This window comes from Taeniopygia guttata, chromosome 1 (genome assembly GCF_048771995.1).
Source record: "Taeniopygia guttata chromosome 1, bTaeGut7.mat, whole genome shotgun sequence".
In the NCBI taxonomy this organism is placed as follows: domain Eukaryota; kingdom Metazoa; phylum Chordata; class Aves; order Passeriformes; family Estrildidae; genus Taeniopygia; species Taeniopygia guttata.
Genome location: NC_133024.1, coordinates 110,126,517 through 110,140,057, shown reverse-complemented (window position 1 = coordinate 110,140,057; position 13,541 = coordinate 110,126,517). Strand labels below are relative to the sequence as shown.

At 44.2% G+C, this 13,541-nt stretch overlaps 2 protein-coding genes across 5 annotated transcripts in view; one reads left to right on the top strand and one right to left on the bottom strand.

Annotated features, from left to right (window-relative positions):
* Nucleotides 1-1,423: 1,423 nt before the first annotated feature.
* On the bottom strand, nucleotides 1,424-9,058 carry LOC140685229 (uncharacterized). Its single transcript, XM_072936718.1, has 3 exons — nucleotides 8,968-9,058; nucleotides 7,897-8,844; nucleotides 1,424-1,826 (listed from the first exon to the last, which is right to left on the bottom strand). Exons 1-3 carry the CDS (start codon nucleotides 9,056-9,058, stop codon nucleotides 1,732-1,734), a joined length of 1,134 nt encoding a protein of 377 aa, XP_072792819.1. The 3' UTR covers nucleotides 1,424-1,731.
* The window catches only part of AGPAT3 (1-acylglycerol-3-phosphate O-acyltransferase 3), an 88,039-nt gene continuing 82,546 nt past the window's right edge, over nucleotides 8,049-13,541 (top strand). For 2 of the 4 annotated variants that reach the window (XM_072935432.1, XM_041718757.2), the window contains exon 1: nucleotides 8,609-8,748. The gene's annotated coding sequence lies outside the window, so the exon portion shown is untranslated. Of the gene's footprint in view, nucleotides 8,180-8,608; nucleotides 8,749-13,541 lie in introns of those variants that run through there. The other 2 variants (XM_030283351.4, XM_072935436.1) reach the window with 2 other exon arrangements.

The following is a 13,541-nucleotide window of genomic DNA, read 5'->3' as shown; positions in this document are numbered from 1 at the left end:
TCTACCACTTCCCTTCTGGAGTGCTAATACACTTCTGGAAGGTCTGCACTTATCCACTCATCCTTTTGATTTGTGTTGGAATCTGAGGTATTGATGATTCTGAGATTGTAAAAAGTCTCTGTCTTTCTGCCCCGCTGCCAAAGCAGAAGCCATAATTCATCTGTGCTGGTTTCAAGGTTGTTTATTCTGTTTATCTCTAACATGTTCTGCTGCCCTGCCGCAGCTCTGTCCTGCAGGGCAGCGTGTGGGGCTCTGCCCTCAGTGGGATGGTACAAACATTATATACCAGAAACTACCTGTGCTGGATTTACAATAACGTGCCAATATCTGTCACCTACGTTGGACAGTGTGTCCCCAGCCTAAACCAACAGAAAAATGCCAACACCACAGTGAAACATGGAGGGCATGAAGAAGGAGAAAAAGGACAAGACACACCCAATTTCCTCCATCTTGTCCCCTTTGGACCCCTAATCTAGAATCCTAAAATTTTACTTTTGCACCTGTGCCACACTTAATTATTACTGATATCAAACACTCAGAGCTTGTAATTCATCCTGTAAGATTGAAAACTCTTTTCCATGGACAGAGATCACAGCCAGTGTCTCTGGGGGCTCTGTCCAGGGGGGTTCCTGACCCCTGCCAGGGTCCCAAACCTTCCAGGGCAGCCAGAGGGAAGCCCTGGATTCCCACAGATTTGATTCAGTTTGTTCTGCACAGCAATTTCCTGGGATGGTTTCAGCTGGCCTCCTGTTCTCTGCTGCCTGTTCTTTTCCTCACAGTGATTCACAGGGTGTTACTAGAGAAGTCAGTTCTTTGCCATGATGATGCTCTGCTCAAAATTTATTGTCTTTATGTTGCTTTTTATTTGCTTGATTTGAGCTCTAACACGTCAGCTGTGTTTTTACCAACAGATCATTCATAACAAACATTTTCCAAACAAGTTACCTGAAAGTAATTTTTTTTTCTGTCTTAACAAGGGTATTTGGTAGTTCCTCAAATTCATTATCTCATTTACAATGGGAAGTGTTTCTTCCATGAATCCTATAAATACTGATTTATATATATATATATATATGATTTCACAGAGGCATAAATCTCATTGTGAAGTCAGCCACAGTTCTTGCACTTGGATTAATGGATATCCTATTTCTGACCAAAAAATGTTTGCATTAAGGGACATATTCCAATCTAGACTCCAGACTAACAGTCCCACTCTTAGTTCACTATATTCTCAGTGCATACATGAGAGCAAGTACAATCATAGCAGGATTTTACAGCCCCAATCTCTCATAGGAAACTTGGGAAGCACCAATTGTTCATTTCCTTTCCAGCAGATTCCTTAACTTGGGCATTTGGTCACTGTGCATTACACTTACCAGCACTTGAATAATCCCTGACTCTTTCAAATATGGTTGCTTTGGGGTTTTTGGTTTTTTGTTTTTATTTGAGAGGAGACAGGCTGCTTCATGTGATGATGCACTTGGATGTGCCTCAGAGACTCCCTGTCAGTAATTGCTGCTTTTCTCTTCTGTCACAAATACATCCAAACATTTCTTCCCAACTGTAGATGTGCTGAAGCACTGCTGATGACACCAAATCTGCCATTCCCAGCTCTGGCAAGTCCAGGTTGTAACATGACGGTGGAACTGGCATTTCTCCAAACTTGCATTTTGTGAATATAGATTTTGAAGCAGCAATACATCAGCCATGGGATTTCTAAGGCTGTGTGAATTACAAATGCCTTCCATGCTCTTGCAGGGAGGGATGTCCACTGACTCCTTTCTCTTCTCCTCTTAGCCACAGAAATGTGATAATGATGCTAAAATCTGCAACAAAATATGAAGAAAAATGTACCATTCTGCAAAACAGAGTACCAGTAACAGATGTACAGACCAAACAGATAGCGTGACATTCAATTTTCATTTCATTGTGTGGGGAAAATTACTCATGCATAGAGATTAACACATAGAGAAAACCATACAAACAAGCCTGACTAAGAGAAATGTTGCCACAACCTGGTTACTAGTTCCCACCTGAGCTTGGGGGCTTATCCAGTACCTATTCCTACAAATTAATTGTAGCAGAAATAGGGGCTGGTTTTCCTCTTGGGTGTATTGTCACAATGCCGGTCTGACTCCAGAAGCATCATCAAACCACATCTGAGAAAACAAGGGAGTCAGGCCCATAAATCAGGGATTGTAAACAATGATGGCAGATAATATTGGACAATAATCTCTGGCCTCATTCATTCATTAATAAATCAACGGAGATTTATGGTGCAGAGTGCAGCACCACTAAATCTTTGCCCTTTTAAAACCATGTTCATTGAGTTTCAGGCTGACAAAGCAATCGATTACTCCAGAAAAGCATTTTGAAGTAAATCAAAACCATGATAGGAAAGCACATCCATGTAACAGCAGCTTACTGAATTGCAAATGCTTCCAAAAACTGGAAAAAAGCAACTTCTTCCTCACAGAGGTATGCAATCAAGTTTATATCTATATTAGGGATCTGGCATGATGCAGTCTTTTATCTTTTTGTGGTTTACATGTTTATAGATAACAGGGCAGCCTTCCAGCAGCTCTGGCCAAAACCAGAAGAAAGCTTAGCTCTGAGTGAGGAGGCTTTTATTGGAGCAGTGCATGAAATAGTGCACTGGTTTGTCAACACTCAGCTGTAAATCTGGAGGCGCTGCCTGCAGTGCTGACCACCACCATAAACACAGAAAAACCGAGCAGTGTGTGAGTGCCTCTAGTGAGCAAGGTACTGGGGCTGGCAGAGAACCTCTCCTGATGCATTCCCAAAGCTCAGGGACCTAATTTGCACTCACATTTTGGCCCAGGTCCACCATTCTGGCAGTGCGGAGGGAAATCAATTGACTAAGCTTCCAGAATTACTTTACAGACTCAAACAGTGTCAAATCAATTTCCTGTGTCTGTGCAAACACCAGGAAATTCAGAATTAAGAATCCCCAGTGAACGTCCCTCTGTTTCCTTGATCATATGTGTTTAGTGGGGTTTTCATTACCCCATCCTACTTCTCTGTATAGATGTTTTCTATAGATTAACCATTCTTTACTCTGTAATCTGGGGACTGGGCACAGCTCATGATCTGTCAGAAGGTGGTTGATGGAACAGGACACTAAAACTCAGGATCAAACCTACATGCATGCAAGAAAATCAGTTCATTAAAGGAAACCAAGTAAAGAGTCACTCAAAGCTGAACCCAAGGCTTTCTATTGGTAAATTAAAATGTTCATGGGTGTATTTCAAGACTCCTTAATTTTATCTGAAGTGGTTATGTAGCTCCTGGACCAGATAAATGATCACTGGGCTAAGTGATCTCCAGGGTCCCTTCCAGATCCACGCTTCTGCAGCCACACAACACAGCATGTGCTGGACTCATTTCCCACTCAGCATCTAAAGTACAGATGTTTAAACTCCCTGGGCTGCCTGTGTTATCAGTGGGAAACAGGCCTGGCTGGGACAGTGAGCCCTGCTCAGGCTCCTGAAGCTGAAAATAAACTGCTAAGAGAGGGAGTGAATAAATACTGCTAAGAGGGGTTAAACCAAAATAGTGTTTTTCCAGTATTTCCTCAGATTCAGTTATGTATAGGACTGTGATCCTGCTTCCTTTGTACAGAAAAGCTCCCACTGACATTAATGAGTACTTTTTTTCCTTAAAGAGATGTACAAAACACAGCCCCTAGACTACAGGCAAAAATATGCAATTTCAGTATAAATCAAGAGTGCTTGGTTCTGCTCCAAGTGCTGTGTGAGAAGTACAGAACTCAAATTCACCTCAAGGCACCCAAAGACAACAAATGAAAATTTGAGAGAAAGTGTAGGGATTGTAGTTACAGCAAAATGTGCATTTGTGTGTTTGTATTGTGCAAGGTTTTGTTCTTCCCTGAGCATCATGACCTATTTCCCAGCATCATGTGATTTTTGTATTGGAATACTCTTCTGTAAAGAAGTAGAATTAATTTTCCAGTGGAAAATAGACAATACTGATTTTCTTTAGTTTGGCCCAATGAAGCAGTTTAACATTACTTTTTATTTATCTTTTTAAACTTCATCACCCTTTAAAAAGATACAGACAAGTAAAGCATATGCACATACTTATGTGTTGCTGGAAATAGGTATTTTCATTAATATTTCATACAAAGAAATGTACAAGGCATCAGGAAAATCCAAATTAAACTACACTAGGATTTAATATGATTTAAAATCCATTTCCAACCACAACAGCAGCTAAGCACTTAGGCCTTTAAAGTGCACAAAAGGAATTTTAGTTGCCTTCCACACCTCCCACCTCACAGAGGGGCTTAAGTTTCCTGCTTAAATTCTGCTTAGTTGCATGAAGTTTTTTAAACTCTGCACACGGAGATGAAAATCTATGAATGTCACCTCTGGCTAAAATCATCTGCATTCCTAAAACAGGAATTCCTGTGTTCCAGTCTCATAAGCAACGCTATCAGACTTTGTGAGATGAGCTAACACTAAATCTGAGAGGAGAGAGAGAGAGAAAAAAACCCAAGCATATATATAACAGAGACATCTGGAAGGGAACTGTTTATACAAACTCAACAGCTTCTGGAAAGCTGGGCCCTTGAAGTATACACAGGCACTCCAAATCAGCAGTCCCTTCTGAAATGCCCTCTATATATGTATTTTTAGCTTCCAGCTTCTTTATTTCTAGTCATTTCTTCTACTGTACTGGAAGCCTTTGTAATTATGGTGACAGGACTTTTTTTTAATACTGGTGTAACTCAAAAATGGCTGAATGAAAGCTGACTACACTTTTCCAAAGGGGGAAAAAAAAAAGTTTTATGCATTAAGAAATTTCAGCTCTAACAGCAATTAGTTTTCAAGTAACTGGTAGACAGCTGTGCTCATAGTACAGGTTTCTGTTCATTTATCATTAACAGCTGCACAACCCTGCCAGGAACACAGCAAAACAGGGAATTGTGCAGCAATGAGTAGAAGGCAATGCTGAACATTTGGCAAGCTAAGCAGATATTCAGTTAGGTTGGATTTAAAGCATTAATGACTTTGGGAGATGAATTTTGGCTTTCTACATCTTTTGTATCACATGCACACTAATGCATTGTGTCAGCATGCATTTTTTCTTGAGACCTCAAATTAATAAGAGCTTAAATTTAGGACAGGATGTGTAAACACCAGAAAATGTTGTTGTGCTTCACACATGTGACCAAAGCTGTGCATCTGTGCTTGCTGGAGCACCCCTGAATTTTGAAGAATAGATGAGCCCCAGTTCAATGTCAGTTTTAAGTCTCCTTGACCATTCAGCAGCTTGTGCAGGACCTGCTGTACCAGTATGCCAGTGATTGTCAGGATTCTGCTCACTCCAGATGGGAATTGGGGCTTCTCTGCACTTGACTGGAAAAAACGAGGAGCTGCCTTTGCACCAGGGTGTTGAACATGCCTTAGACACAGCTCAGTACTGAAAACTAATATGAAAACCTTCTCCAGTGATTTCTAACCAATGGTTTGAGAAGCCAGAATGAGATCTGGGGAGGGAGGGGCTCTAGCAGGTGAAATGGGTACTAAGAGAGTCTCTTCAGATGGAGAGAAAATGTGCTTCTGATTATATTCACACTTCCAGAAAAATTGACAAGATCAGTGCAGGAGACTTTCTTTCCAGGATACCCTGCAGTCTTGTCGGTGTTCTCTGAAACAGTCGTTTCACTCATACTCTGAAGTAGATTTCAACTGCTTTGATGTGTTAAGGGGATTTTGCTCAATTGAAAAGGTTAGTAGTGCTTTATTTGAAATCTTGCTTCACCCACACAGCAAACTCTTCAGTGGAAGAGATTGTTTCAGTCCTGGGGATGATAATGGATAAATATCAGGAGAATGGCCAGAACTTCAGAGAGCTCTCTTAGATGCTGAGAAAGATTAGATGTCATTTGCCAGAAGATGTCAGAACACAGCAGAGCAGGAATACGGAAACTCATGACTTGGCAAACTTTGTAAGTTTGTGTAAGTAATCCTACCTTTGGGGATTTTTAAAAAGCTGTTTCTGTGTTCATGATTTTTATTTCTAAACTTTAAAAGTATTTTTTTTTTAATCTGCCTTATTCTAAAATACCCTGTGAATGCATCATCCTTTCAGGTTTTAATTTTGATAATTTGATTTTTATGTTCACAACACTCTCACTGGACACAGTAAGCACTGCAAAGTAGGACTGCCAGTATGTAATAATATAGGGAATTTATACTTTTCTGTAGTTAAAATTTGAGTAGAACAGAAACAGGTCAGGCAAGCTTAATTGTCATCCTGTTGGTGATACAATCTGAGTATTTTTCTGACTGAAGAATTACATCATGCTCCGTTTCTGCAGTCAAACTACCACGAGCTACTTCTCTGAGATCATTTCTCTGAATGAGGTACTTCTTATCTGGAAAAGGATTTGTGAGGTACACTAAAATTCACACAAAGAAAAAGAAAGAAATGAAGCGCTATTCTATGAGCATCCTGCTCCTAACACAAAAGTTGCAGGAAAAAATGAGCTGCAAATACCTGTGTGGAAAATGAAGACAAAGAGGAGGCTCAGCAATTCAGAGGAGCCTCAGAGAAATTACCTTTGTCCTGTCTCTGTTCCATGGGAGGACTGAAATACACTTTCCTCCAGGAAGCCAGGGAGGCTGCTGGAATTATGCAGCCTCCTGTAAAGCCACATCAGCACAGGAGATCAGCCAAAGGGTTTGTGGTTGGCCAAGGCGGCGTGGGCTGAGCAGCATTACACGAGGCTGTCAGAACTGCCAGGAGGAGGCTGTGCTGGAGGACAGAGAGGGAAGGAAAAGCAACACACCCACCTGACCTAAGGGCAGAAATCCTACAACTGGAAACCAGCTGAGAGCTCTGAGATGGCAGTAAAGGCACAGCAATAAAGGCATTTAATGGCACTTCAAGTACACACAGAACATAAATATTTAGATATTCCTTGTGTGTACTTTTCAAAAGTAGGTCGAGTATATGGTGTTCTGAGTGTCATATATCACAGGCAAAAGAGGGAGAACCTAAAACACAGTTAAATCAAATTTTATTTTTTTTTTTAAATATAGGTCTGCTCTAGCTGCTGAGGGTAACATTTGCTTTATTGTGAAGATTCAGAGAACATTGTGACCCTCTCTTTCCTTGTTACTGCCTAATGTAAATCTCCTCAAAATCTGTATTCTGGAAGTACTTTCAGAGGTAATGAACACGGGATCTTGAAGAAAAAGCTTAAAGAGCTGCAAGCAGTCACCGTCTTGGAGATCATACTGAACTATTTAGTGGCATCAGTAAGGTGTTTGAAGGATGACCCTAGGAACTGGTATTTTAAAAATGTTCTGATTCAACTGTTTTGTTTTGGTTTTTTTTTTCATTTTCTTCTCTTTTCTTCCTTTTTTTTTTTTTTTTTTTTTAAAGAAAAGATCTTGGCTTCCAAGCTTTGATAATTCCCATGCTGCATCCAAGAAAGCAGAGGAAGACTTCCGTATCTCAACTCATTATTGCCCATAAAAACCTCTTCATGCTGAATTTCTCTGGCCAGGACAGACCTTGCAGGCAATCCCATCACACCCTGACAATGATTACAAACAAAACTATCACCTTACTTTGAAAAACGGACCAAACTCCTACTTTGATGCGTTCCGACCTGCTCCTTTATGTTATGTAGGAACAAAAATACACCATCAGTCGGCTGGTGTCACATTTGCACCAATCAAATAGTGATGGTGAGATCCTGCTCCTTCCATGGAGCGCTTCCACTATGCTCGGTCCTCGGCAGGGCACGGATTTCTGCAAGCGAGCCCCCACCCCTCCATCGCTTCTCCTCCATCCCGACCCGGGACTGTGCCATTAATTAACACCATTCCTGTGCCTTACTGAGAGTTCCCGTCATCGATCCCCCACGGCTCCATCTCCGCCTTTCCCCGCACAGATCCCCCGCGCTCGGCAGCTTCGCCCACCGCAGCCGGGCGCCGCCCGCTCCCTCCCAGCCCCGCGGGGCGGCTGCGGCGGGGCCGGGCCCGCGGGCACCTCCCTCCATCCCTCCATCCCTCCCTCCCTCCGTCCGTCCCTGCGTGCCGCGGGATGCGCTGCCGGGCGGGCGGGCGCACACATCCCGCGCTCCCCGGGGGCAGCGGCGGGAGCCACAGCCATGTCTCCGGTGAGCAGCACGGGGCGAGCGATGGGGCTGCGGGGGAGCCGCTCTCCCGTCCCCGGGCAGGGTAATCTCCGCACGGCCGCCAGCGGCAGAGCGGAGCGCGGGGCGGGCACGGTCGCGGGGGGAGCGGCTCCGCCGCATCGCGTCCCGCTGCGGCGCGGGCAGCGCCGAGCCCCGGCCGGGCACTGCGGGGCGGAGCCGCGCCGGGCGGGAGGAGCGGCTGCGGCCCCTGCCGCCCCCTGCCGCCCCCGCTATCTGACCCGACCTTCCCCCTCTCCTCCTCCTCCGCCCCCCGGCTCTCCTGCCCCCAGCGGCCCGGGAGGAACTGAACCATCGCCGCACAGGAAGTAGCGGCTGCGGGGAGCGGCGGCAGCCACAGCCGGGGCTGCCGCACTCAATGAGCGGCGCTCCCGCAGCCGCCCGCCCCGCTCGCCCCTTCCCCGCCTCCCGAGGGCAGCGGCGCCGAGCCCGCCCGCCGCCGCCGGGGGCTGGAGGCTGAAGCGGGCAGAGGCAGCTCCGGCTCTTCCCGGGGAGGAGGAGGAGGAGGAGGCAGGCGGCGGCGGGGACTGCAGGTTGGTGCCGCTCTGCCGGTGAGGCGCGGGTACCGGGATGCAGGGGGGAGACGGGCGGCGGACCCTCGGCGGCCGGGGCAGCATCCCCGCCCGGCGCTGCCGCACGCCGGGGGCTTGGCCGCGAACCCCTTCGGAAAGGCCCCGGCGCGCCGCCCCCGCTGCGGCGGCTCGGGAGGAGCCGCGGCGGGCCCGGCCCGGCTCGGCTCGGTCCGGCGGTGCCGGTGCCGCCGGCGGGGGCAGCGCTTTGTGCGCCGACGGGCGGTACCCGGGGAACGGCACGGTGGTCCCGGCTGGAAAGCATCCTGCCCATCCCGGGTGAGATGGACGCCGTCCCGGGAGCGCTCGCTGCCGGGAGGAGGGCGGCTGGGATCCCCGCCGAGTGCGAGGGATGGATGGATGGATGGACGGGCAAAAAGTGGGGGAGCGGTTTAAAATAAAAAGAAAGAAAGAAGGAAAGCCCGTTTCGGAAGAGCCGGGCTGTGCCTGGGTGCACGGCTTGCGAGTGCAAAAATGGAGCAGAGCAAACACTATTGATCTGAGAGAGGCAACTAAATGGGATGCTGTTGTGCCTGGATTCTGTTCAGAGGGTGCTGATGGATATATTAAGGTGTTAGCCTAATGTGTAGGTATCTAAATAAGCACGCTGATTATCCCCTTAGGGCTTTTAATACACTGTCTTCTGATAGAAATTTTTTGTGTTGAGATGGTTACCTGTTTGATGCCACACTTGTATGTTCTTCATATTTCCTCACTGATTAAGCAGAGAGCCTGTGTGGTATGAGAAAGGAAAGTGTCAAGAGTTTCCAAGAATCTTGCTGCTCATTCTTCAAAGCAGCATAATATAATCTCATTAGCTCATCGTGTTATCTTACTCATTAATTTCAAGGCCAAAATAAACTTCATGGCCTTTTCCCCTCTCCTGCTCTGAGGGAAACAGGCTGGAGTCCAAGATGGCATGTTTGCTGTCAGCGAGTTGCTGATGTGCCAAGCGTGTTTGGGAGCAGAGTGGTAAAGCTCTCCTCTTGACTTGGCACTGTTTCTCTTGTGATGACGCTCTTCACTTGAGACTGTGCTTGAACCACAGGTCGTTTGGGTGAAATTCAGCATAATCTCAGATAGGTATATGTGGGTTTTTTTTTCAAATTTGATTCTACAAGCAGTAGAACTTGTACGGTTTCCATTAATTTTCTTGCAAGACTGCATCTGTGTAGGAGAAGATGAAGTTAAATGGAGTTGTAGTTGAGCATTGGGCTGTTACAGGACTCCTTGTGCTGCAAACAGTTCTGACCCTTGGATTTTAAACGTAAATGTTCTAATATTTCCTGTAACTCGCAGGAGCCTTAGCTTTTGGTTCCCTTCTGTGTACTCTAGTCTTCTTTCCCTTTCACATCTATTGTTACTGAGCCTTCATGACTAAGATTATGCTCATTGCTTTCAGTATGGTTTTCAGCCTTTTCTAAGAGCAGTTTTATGTACTCTTAAGAAAGTCTCATTATCTCTTTCTTGACTAATTCCCACCTTCACCTCTCCACCCTTATACATACAGTTAATTGGAGAAAGCAGGACAGAGAACAGTTGGTCTCCAAATATAGCTGGAATTCAACAAGCACAGGAAAAACACCTGACCAGATTGTCCCTGCTGAGCATGATAAAAATGGCAGGACCACTTATCAAAACTTTGTAGTGCAGTTTAACAATGCATTGCAGATAGCTCCGCTGAGAATGCTCAAGTTGTGCCTGACAAGGGCTGAAATCAGAATGGGCTTTAGTTGAAGTCATATTAGATAGAAAAAAATAATGTTTTTTCCTCTTCCCCTTGTGGTTTCTTTTATCTCTGAAGAGGTGCAGTAACACACTGGACAAAATTCCACTTAGAGTTACAGGGAACTCTACTAGCACAAAGTAGATGTTCTTTTCCCAGCCAGAGCTAAAGCTTTCTGCTCTGTGTTAATCTTCTTACAAAATGAAATTATTGCATAGTCTTGTGCTGGCTTCATTTTTTTTTTCCCTTTCTGCCTCTGTTAGCAGAAAGATGCATTGTTTTCAAATCCTAAATGGTGTTTTGTTTACTTACAAAACTGTTGCAGAATAATTGGATTTGAGGCTTACATTTTGTGGGGAACTAGTTTGAATAAAGTATTGCTGTTAACTGCAATGAGTTCACCTGTTCTAAATTTATGATAGCCATAAATTTTGGGAGGCTTCTTCTACACTGTATGCAAATTAAAAAAAAAAAAAAGTTGCATTCAGTCTTTCTGCTTTGGCTTATGAGAACATAATTCTTGATAAGAATGGCCAGGCTACTGATGAAAAAACTTAATTATCATCTGGAGTGGTTAAAAATGTCCTGTTCTTTCCCTGGGTTTTTAGTGTTCATACTTGGTTAGTGCATGCATAGCGTGGTTATAGTAGATTCCTGAACAGGTGTCTGGGTAGTTGGTACCCAGAGTGGTGAGAGATAAAGAACAAAAGAAATTACAAAACCCAGAGAGAACCTAGACTTCATTGTTTCTCAGACTGTTCTGCTACCTTCTGGTGCTGAGACATCAGTAATAAGTACTCTGTCTACACTTTCATTCCACCTTAGGGCCAGGGAGCTTTTGCTTGTGGGTAACTCTTAGCAAATTATTGATAACATTTTTTATTACCAAAATGAAAAGGAAGGGAATAGAGATGTATTTCGAGGTTATCCAAATTTCTCCTCTACCCGTGATATTAACCAAGATAAAATAAGGAAAAGGAACACTAATCCCCAGGCCTGTGCTGCGTGCTTGATGAAGATCCTCTTAAATGTGTTGCATGAAAATCAGTTTGCCATCTGATGCAGGATCCTGGTAGGATTCCAGGCGTGAGTCAGCACCTAAGTTAGGGACTGATTATCACTAGGACACAGGCACCTGTGGGAAAAATCAAGATGTCTAGGAAGTGTTTAATTTGCTTGTGTACCAAACTTGGTTTATTATTTGCAGAGGTCCCAATTTCAAATGGTTAAAAAGGAAGTGAACCCTTTGCTTATGTATTTTGTTTTGATGCCTCCAAAGTCAGTATATACTTATGATTTATCTGTAACATTTCCTTGTGCCTGTGAGTCTGGGCACATATAAGAGTATGCAAGACGTGACAGTGATGAGAAGCTGAACGCTTAGATGTGTGACACACAAGTCATAGCAAAGATGAAAGAAATATTTGTGTTTTTTGTAAAGACCAATCTGCAGTGCTGCCTTTGGAGCCAGTCCTTTGTAGCAGCTCTGCCTTCTGCTGTGCATGTATTTGCAGCTGTCTAACCAGCATAACTGTGCTGGATGGGACATTTGTCTTGGGAAGAAGGAGACCTGGGTTTTGTTCTTGCCCAAATGAGTATTCAGTGTTACAAGAAAGATTGGAGAGCCTATGGGGCACTTTTTTGCAGATAAACCCAAAAACCCACATAGTTTTAGGAGGACAGTGCATTGACCGAGGAAGTGCTGGGTGACAATTATGATGAAGCTTTCCTGGCCTTTTCCCTGGAAGCTATTGAAATAATTCACAGCTCAGGGTACATGAGGATACTTCGTACTGGACTGATGGGCAGAGGAGGCAATCAGAGTGACCTTTCTGTTTTGTGCCTATTTTATGAAGGGGTCAGTGTTGAACTTTCTAAAGTTGTTGATCTTTATGAGACAGACCTGGGGAAGACAGGAATTGGTAGTACATCTCCTTCCTGTTGGTAAAACAGCCCAGTTGCTCCTGTTGCTTTTTTCTGTCTCTCTCTTTTATTTATTTCTTTCTCCCCAGCCCTTGTGGCTATGCTGAGCCATGCAATAGGGAGAGCGAGCATGTAATTTTGGGCTTTTTCATCCCCTGGGAATTGGGGAACTTGGGACCTAGACTCTGTGAAGCTTTCTACTGCAATGCTGTGTTTTTTGTGCACCCATAGGTACCAGTTCCTCTGTAGACAGCCAGCATAATGAGCTTTCTGTTCCCTCTTGGATGAGGAATGAAAGCTGGTGTGCTGACTAGTCTTAATACTGTCATTTATTTTGCAGTAGTATCAATAATGTGGTGTTTGCTTTCCAAACAAACATGTGGTTTGTGTCCCTAAGAGTTTAAAGATCATTTGAAGCTTGGTGTAGTGGAAATCGTAATTTTCTCTGCCAAAATGGGCTGCGTCCTGAGTCGCAACCTTGTTGCCTAATTGTGTGATAACTGCTGGTGTTTCATATTGCTCAGGGGAAAAAAAAAAAAAAAAAGGAAATGCTTATCCTTGAAGTAGATGCTTATTTCCCCGTATTATATGAGAAAGGAAAGGCATATAGATTCCTTATACATTTGGATTTCAAGTTTTCTGTACCAATGAGATGGATCCAAGTGTATTGCAGAACGTTTAGAATCCAACAGCGCCCGTGTATTCAGGGAAAAAAAAAACCTATTTAAACTGCTATAAAGTTCTGCATCAATGCTAAGAGCTATTTAATGGTCAGGCATAAGCAGTATGACATTGGACACTCTGTGTGTAGCAGCTCTTCCCCATGCAGACTTTCTCATTTGCTGTAAATGAAATGAGATTTCAGTGACATTTTTAGTCCTTTTCTTTTCCTCTTGTTCTTGTCTGTTAGCATTGCTTAGGTAATTTTAGTGTGCTTGCTAGAAGCCCTGACAGCCTAAACGAGTTCTTTGTAAAAAACACGGTGTTTCCCTTAATTAAGAGACTAGAAACAGCACCTGAATATATTAATTAAGTAGTCAAAGTTTGTCTCTATTTAGGATGTATTAACAAGCAAAACAAAATACATTTCTGACTCAAGTGTTGCCCA